This window comes from Eschscholzia californica, unplaced genomic scaffold (assembly GCF_041429995.1).
Source record: "Eschscholzia californica isolate CP2 unplaced genomic scaffold, dmEscCali1.0.p SCAF_2, whole genome shotgun sequence".
NCBI classification, from domain to species: Eukaryota; Viridiplantae; Streptophyta; class Magnoliopsida; order Ranunculales; family Papaveraceae; genus Eschscholzia; species Eschscholzia californica.
The window spans coordinates 12,263,668-12,271,433 of record NW_028238309.1 but is presented as its reverse complement, the minus strand read 5'-3'; the positions used below and the strand labels follow the sequence as shown (position 1 = coordinate 12,271,433).

Below are 7,766 nucleotides of genomic sequence, written 5' to 3'. Positions count from 1 at the left end.
AGAGAAAAGAAATGGAAGAGAGAGAGTAACAGTGTTATAACGGAAGGGGGCCATATGGGTATTTCTCGTAAAGTAGGGGGCCAGGCGGGAAGCTGTCACAAAGTTGGGGGCCATTAGGGAAATAACTCTAATTATAATGTTAACAAAACAGACTTATTTTTCCATAATTTCTTTTTTACCCTTGTATTTTACCTAATTTGTTATAAATTGTTGACACATATATAATTATGTTGTTAACAAGATCGACTTTATTAACTGTTTTTAATGGATTTCTCAAACTATTGTCCTGAATTATTATAATTAAACTGTTGACAATATATAAAAATATGTTGTTAGAAATTGTTGACAACATATATAGTTATGTTGTTAAGTTGTTGACAACATATATAATTATGTCCTGACTTGTTATAAAATGTTGACGATATCTATCATTATATTGTTAATATAATGTATTATCTAAAATATTAGTATTTATCTGTTAATGGTTTGTCAAATACAAAGGATAATACATAACATTTTAATATTTTGAAAAGGCAAATAAAAAATGCAGCAGTTTAATGTTTCTGTCAAAAATAAAACAAAAAATGCGAAAATCGTTTATTTCTTCACAAGACAAATCGAAAAATGTTTTTTGCAAAATGTTAGTGACAATCAATGTGTGTTAAATGTAAAATATATTTTTTTTCAAGTATTATTCCACACTGAGTCTAGTTTCCTATTATTCTCCCAATTTTAGTTTTTTAAATTATCATCCATAACAAAAACATTATCTTTATGGGAGGAACACAATTTTGCCCGACGTGGCTAGGCACATCAGCTCTCGCGTTGACATCAGCAGGCCACATAGCATTTCTCACCCCAAAAATACCAATAAAAAATGGTGAATTTTCAAAACATTACTCTAGAATATATCAAAAGGGTATTTTAGTAATTTTACAATTACCAATTTCGTACGTTTTCCCAATCACCTATCAATATATTGAGAGAATATTCTCCCAAAGTCGTTTAATCCTTTAAGAACGACGACTAGTAAAACTTAGAAAAATCAAGTCTGGTCCAACATCTCTCTCTATATATGTTTTTTTAATTCATAAATAGAAGAAAAATAAATTATTAAATTAATAAACTAAATAGCTAAAAAAGTAACGAAAATTAATAATAATATATTTTTTCTTATTTTCCTTGTACTAGTACTGGGTCATGGTACTAGTCGTCTCTCAAGTCTCTCTAGCTCTTCTGAAATTAACCTCTCTCTCTACAATCTTTCATCTTTCTCTCTACAATTGTGCCTGAAATTGTGATTACTGGAAACATCAACCAAGGTAAATCTTGGGTTTATTTTGATAATCTTTCATTTTTCTAGGGTATTGAAGTATTTGATTGCAAGATTCATTGATTATTACTTGTTTCAGTCTAGTTTGTTTGCTTTAGAAATACAAGTAGTTGATGATTGTGAATGTTATTTCTCTCTCTCTCTCTCTCTCTCTTGACATGCATGTAGCTTAAAATAGAAAGATAATGATCAATCTGCTTATTTTGATAAGATCTTTAATTGAAGTTTGTATAGAAAGATTTTAATCAATTTGGGTATTCCCCTTTTTTCACTATAAAGAAATGTGATGTTTGATTTGATAAAAATATGTTTTGGGGTTTTACTGAGATTTTGGTTTGCAGAAACAGGTTTTGAAGAAATTGAGGTGTAAGGGATTTAAAGGTTTGGAGTTGTGTTATAGGATCTTTTAGAGTATGCTGAGAAAATAGAGAAATATATCACAATTGTGCTTCTTTTAAGTGTACAAGATGGCAGAGGGGACAAAATTTGCTGGAATTATAGGAAATTCCAACTATGGAAACAATGCGTACGAATTCGCCCCAGGTTTTTACCGAAAGATTGGCGACGACGAAATGTCGATTGATAGCATGGCAAGCTTGCAATCAAGCAATGGTGGTAGGTCTGGATCGATGTCGGTAGACAACAGTAGTGTTGGGTCGAACAATTCCCACACTCATATGCTTAATCATCCTGGCCTTAAGCCTGTTCACAACAATAACTCTGTGGGCCACAGTGTTATTCATCCAGTCGGTAGGGAACCGTACGTGTTGAGCGAGGATGCATTGGCACAAGCACTAATGGATAATAATATCCCTACTGAAGGGCTTGAAAATTACGATGAATGGACAATTGACTTGAGGAGGCTCATTATGGGAATGGCATTTGCACAGGGAGCTTTTGGAAAGCTTTACAAAGGAACATATAATGGTGAGGATGTTGCAATAAAGATTCTGGAAAGACCCGAAAACAGTCTTGAGAGGGTGCAATTAATGGAACAGCAATTTCAGCAGGAAGTTACGATGCTTGCTACTCTGAGGCACCCGAATATAGTCCGTTTTGTTGGGGCATGTCGTAAGCCGATGGTTTGGTGCATTGTGACAGAGTATGCGAAGGGAGGATCAGTCCGACAGTTCTTGACAAAAAGGAAGAATAGATCTGTGCCATTAAGATTGGCAGTGAAGCAGGCTTTGGATGTTGCTAGAGGAATGGCATATGTGCATGGTCTTGGTTTCATACATAGAGACCTCAAATCTGATAATCTTTTGATTTCTGCAGACAAGTCAATTAAGATTGCAGATTTCGGGGTGGCACGTATCGAGGTTCAGACGGAGGGCATGACACCAGAGACTGGAACTTACCGTTGGATGGCTCCGTAAGCTTTTTGAACCCATCATTATTTATTTTATTTACCATATCATGTCTATACCGTGAACTACTTTTTGAATTGAAACTTCGTCGTCAACAATTATTGCATCTATACACTCTTGTCTTGATTACAGAAGTTTAAACTGCTAACGTGCCAAATGTTAATGTTGATCATGTCCTTCACATATTGTTACGGTGTTTGAAGATTTTACTTCCGAAGGTCCTTCTAGCAGTTCACTTTCTTTCCTTAATATCGTGCTGTAATAATTTGTCTGACTACAATTAGAAACTTACAAGCTTCTTTGTTTGATCTTTTAAAAAGGCCAAGTATATGGTGTATTATTTAGAATGGTAGCTTTTGCATATAGAATAATACAAACCTTGCGCATCTGGATCATACCTACAGTGTCATTATTCAGTACATCTGATAATATTATACTAATCATGCAACATACACTATAGAATTTCCATGAGTGCACCATAGAGTGTGTATTTAGACTTTGTATTAATGAAGTGCCGACCTTCGCCTGTCTAGCACGTTTGGACCTCTGGGTTTTGTCTTCCCTTCCTTTATCTTATGGACAATCTTCTGAAGTAGCAAGCTTTTGTAGTATAATATCAAATTTGGCATTCTTCTCAATTGCGAAACAATTCTTCAATATAAAATGCCAATTATAAGAAGCGAAAGAAAGAGCTTCTTTTGAGGATGTTTCTTATGGAAGTAATATGGTAGCACTTATATTTTGATGTGATTCGTTTCGTGATACCTAAAACTGAGCTTTTGTTGTTGGGACTTAAAGCAGGTTTTAGATACCCCTTTCATCATCCCTTGGTGACTAATGTCCATCTCATGCATGAAATTTTCTTGCAAAAGTGACTCACGGTCTCACATTCGTTAAGTGTAATATCAGTTAAATGTTAGCTTGTCCGGTTCTATTAATTCTGATATGCATCTGTTATTTCCTTACCATATTGGTTTTTTTAGGATTTCCATTAGTCTCCTTCCCAAACACTAGTTACAAGTGGTTATCAGACTTTCTCCGTGATGACTTTCTTGCCAAATGGTGCAAAAGTTTTGCAAATCATACTTAAGGTCAAGTGTCATCACTTTATGGGTGTTCAGTGAGATATTACTAATATAATACTCAGCGATCCACTTGTGTCACGGTTAGAGCCGTATTAGCTCTTTAAGGTCAGCTGGAAAAATGTTAAAATGGGAAAGCTGAGACAAAAAATCGAATTATAACTAAAACTGCGGTAGTATACTTGTTAAAGGAAATACGATAGATCCGATCAACATTTTGATTGTGAAGATAGGAAGATAACTAAATTGGCAATAGGGTGCGTGGTGGTCTCCTTTGGGAAGAACTAGAATCGCTCCACCGGTTCAGGACCACTCGTCAGAGAGTAATTAGTCACTCTTTAAGACTTGAACCTTTCTCTCCTTAACGTTGACATATTTATTATTAAAAACATCTAGTTATTTACAATTCAAACACGTTCTCATTTGTGTGCAGAGAAATGATTCAGCATAGGCCTTATACACAAAAGGTAGACGTCTACAGCTTCGGAATAGTTCTTTGGGAGCTCATCACAGGCCAGCTTCCATTTCAGAACATGACAGCAGTACAGGCAGCCTTTGCTGTTGTAAACAAAGGTGTCAGGCCAATTATCCCGAACGATTGTCTTCCATCTCTTGCTCAGATAATGTCTCGGTGCTGGGATGCAGATCCTGAAATTCGACCACCTTTCTCCGACATTGTAAGAATGCTTGAGAATGCAGAGACAGATGTCATGACTAATGTTCGTAAAGCTCGTTTCAGATGCTGCTTGACTCAACCCTTGACTTCCGACTGATTCGATATAAAGGGAAACAAAAGGAGACGAACAAGAGCAACAAAAAAAAGGTGAGTTTGAGTTTAAGTTCTGAACCTTGTTTATACAGCATTGTCTATAGAGAACAAAAGTAGGAAATAAAGAAAGAAATTAAGAAGAGGAAGTATTAGTATAAAAACTGTCAATCTCTATTAGTGTGTTTGCATATCTGGTTACTGGTTTTGTTTTGATATTTTACTAGACAAATAGTGTTGCTGATGTTGAAGTGTTGGTATAAAAAGAACTAGTTTGTAGTTATATTTCTAGTTTATATATAGTTGTTTGTATTCATTGATAATGGGAGATTTCTGTAATGAAAGCTCAGGCAATTGGTATATGAAGAATACAATCATACTCCTCAAAACTTTGGTTAGTCGGTTTATTCGACAAATAAGATGTGAAAATTTGTAGTCTTATGCAGGGCCTGGCAGGGAGATGCTTGTGCCTTCCCAACCTTATAGATACACAATATTTAAAGATTTTCAGGATCTAAGGACCAAAAGAGAGAGAGAGAGTACTTCCAAAGAAAAGAGAGTAATTAGTCATATATCTAGTCGTAAACTAATAGAGACTATAAATCCAAAATATAATTTGAAATGTGAATTAGGTCCAAAGTATTCACATCCAAAGTGTACTTTTTGGTCGCCCTGAAAGCAATTATTTCCTCCCAATATTGCCCCTCTATTGTTAGGATAGAGTTAACCTATATTTAGTTGCCAAAACTATAGAGTCCGAAATGTCGGAAACCATAGTTGCCAAAATTGAACACTCTTCCTTCCTGTCCAAAATTGCCAAAAACGTCATCCTTGCTATCTATATGTTCATACAACATTAGGTTTGATATTCATTAACATTCCTCCACATTAAGTTCCTCTTCATCAAGGTTTGTCCATTGTGGACCGCCATTTGGCTTAGTGGTTGGACACCCACTCCTACATATCGGAAGTCTCAAATTTAATTTCGATAGAAGTGGTGGTCCGTGATTAATTGAACTTCGATATAAATAAGATAGAAATATGAATAGATGGAGTCACATGCCCGCCAGACGACAGTAAGGGTTATATATGGCCGTTCGAGCATCTCCAATGCAACACTCAATCTTAGAAACTCAGAGTGCCGCATAGAATTTTTTATTGAAAACTCTCTCCAATGCAACATCCTACTTGGATCTCTAAGATGACGTGTCGAAGGTGGAATAGAGATATCCCAAGAAGACACTCTATTTCTGAAGTGTCATCTTGAGATATCTCTAATTGTCCATGTTATAACTAAAAGTCGCGGAAGCTATCGAACCTATCCTAGAAATTGATCCGATTATGAAGATTAATCGAAAAGCTAAGTCAAAATCAAATATGCGAACAGAATTTAACGAGGTTCGGCTTTAAAGCCTACGTCCTCGGGCGAACAAGAAATCTTTATTGAAGGATAGATGAAGACGACTAACACAATCCGCAAGTTCGTCCCAAGATGGTACCGTATAGAAATTAACCTTCTATACTAAATCTTCGACGACCGAGAAATTTAACACCGCTCAAAAACTATGAAAAATTTCTCTCACTCTTGCTCTCTCTCTAGCTCTCTAAAGAAGAGTTGTTGTTGCTTGTGTTGGTGTGTTGATTACAAAGCACTCAACCCCTATTTATATATATTATAAGCCAAAAAATTGGAAACTGCCTATTGAGCCAAAAAATTGGAAACCATCCCAATTTGGAAACTGCCTATTGCTGCCTCTTAAACCTCCTCTTCAATTTTTAGAAACTGCCTCTTACAATTCTCCACCTCGTACACAATTTGATATACTTCAAATTTTGGACGAACACCAGGATACTCCTTGTAAGATATATCTTCTTTTTGTAACTTCATCCGACTGCACCATATGACCATGGTTGCCTACGTACCCTTTTATAGGATCAAGCCTACCGTAGTTCTACCAACCCTTCAGATAAAGATTACCTTGTCGCCATTACGCCCTTTCGGGCAACTTAACACGAGTCGATTTGTAGCAATTCCAGGCAATGCTGAAACTTGCTACACGTCACCACTTTAGTCAACATGTCCGCGGGATTCTCATCTGTGTGAACCTTCATGAGAGAAACATCACCTTCCTCTATGACATCTCGTACAAAGTGATACCTGACATCGATATGCTTAGTACGAGCATGATGGACCTGATTCTTCGCCAAGTGGATCGCACTTTGACTATCACACCATACATCCACGCACTCCTGTTTAATCCCTAGATCATCTAGAAGACCCCACAACCACAATGCTTCCTTCACACCCTCGGCCATAGCCATATACTCGGCCTCCGTAGTAGATAACGCAACTGTAGATTGTAACATCGATCGCCAACTAACTGGAGCACCATGTACCTTAAATACATAACCAGTAGTAGATCGTCTTCTATCTAGATCGCCAGCATAATCCGAGTCAACATAACCGCTTACCTGACATGTGTCTCCACCAAAGCACAAACCCGTATCAACGGTACCCTTCAAGTACCTCAAGACCCACTTCACAGCTTCCCAATGTGTCTTCCCCGGGTTTGCCATAAACCTACTAACCACACTGACCGCCTGTGAAATGTCCGGATGAGTACACACCATAGCGTACATCAAACTGCCAACTGCACTAGCATACGGTATACGATCCATATGATCCTTCTCCACCGTAGTAGTGGGGGATTGTTTTCCCGAGAGCCTGAAGTGTGGTGCCAAAGGTGTTGACACCGCCTTCGCATTCTGCATCCCGAACCGAGAAACTACTCGTTCGATGTAACCTTTCTGATTCAAGTACAGTTTCTTACTTGACCGCTCTCTCTTAATCTCCATTCCCAGTATCTTCTTTGCAGCGCCCATGTCTTTCATCTCAAACTCTTGACTGAGTTGAGATTTCAACTTATCTATCTCCACCATGCTTCGAGAAGCAATAAGCATGTCATCCACATACAAAAGAAGATAAACAAAGTCACCTTCGCGAAGCTTCTTGATGTATACACAACAATCATAGTCACTTCTGCGAAAACCATGCTTTAGCATGAAAAAATCAAATCGTTTGTACCATTGGCGAGGGGATTGTTTCAATCCGTAAAGAGACTTCCTCAAACGACATACTTGATTTTCTTTACCCTCAACCTTGTATCCCTCAGGTTGAGCCATATAAATTTCTTCTTCCAAATCTCCGTGCAAGAAGG

The 7,766-nt window shown here is 37.2% G+C and overlaps 1 protein-coding gene across 2 annotated transcripts; it reads left to right on the top strand.

The window, feature by feature from the left end:
* Positions 1 to 1,003: 1,003 nt before the first annotated feature.
* On the top strand, positions 1,004 to 4,864 carry LOC147556276 (serine/threonine-protein kinase STY13-like). 2 transcript variants are annotated; one of them, XM_086664110.1, is made up of 3 exons: positions 1,004 to 1,322; positions 1,675 to 2,705; positions 4,216 to 4,864. In XM_086664110.1, the coding sequence occupies exons 2-3, from the start codon at positions 1,801 to 1,803 to the stop codon at positions 4,553 to 4,555; spliced, it is 1,245 nt and encodes a 414-aa protein (XP_086520236.1). In that variant the 5' UTR covers positions 1,004 to 1,322; positions 1,675 to 1,800; the 3' UTR covers positions 4,556 to 4,864. The 2 variants fall into 2 exon arrangements, with proteins under 2 accessions (XP_086520236.1, XP_086520237.1); XM_086664111.1 differs by having other exon boundaries at positions 1,185 to 1,322; positions 1,681 to 2,705.
* Positions 4,865 to 7,766: the final 2,902 nt, after the last annotated feature.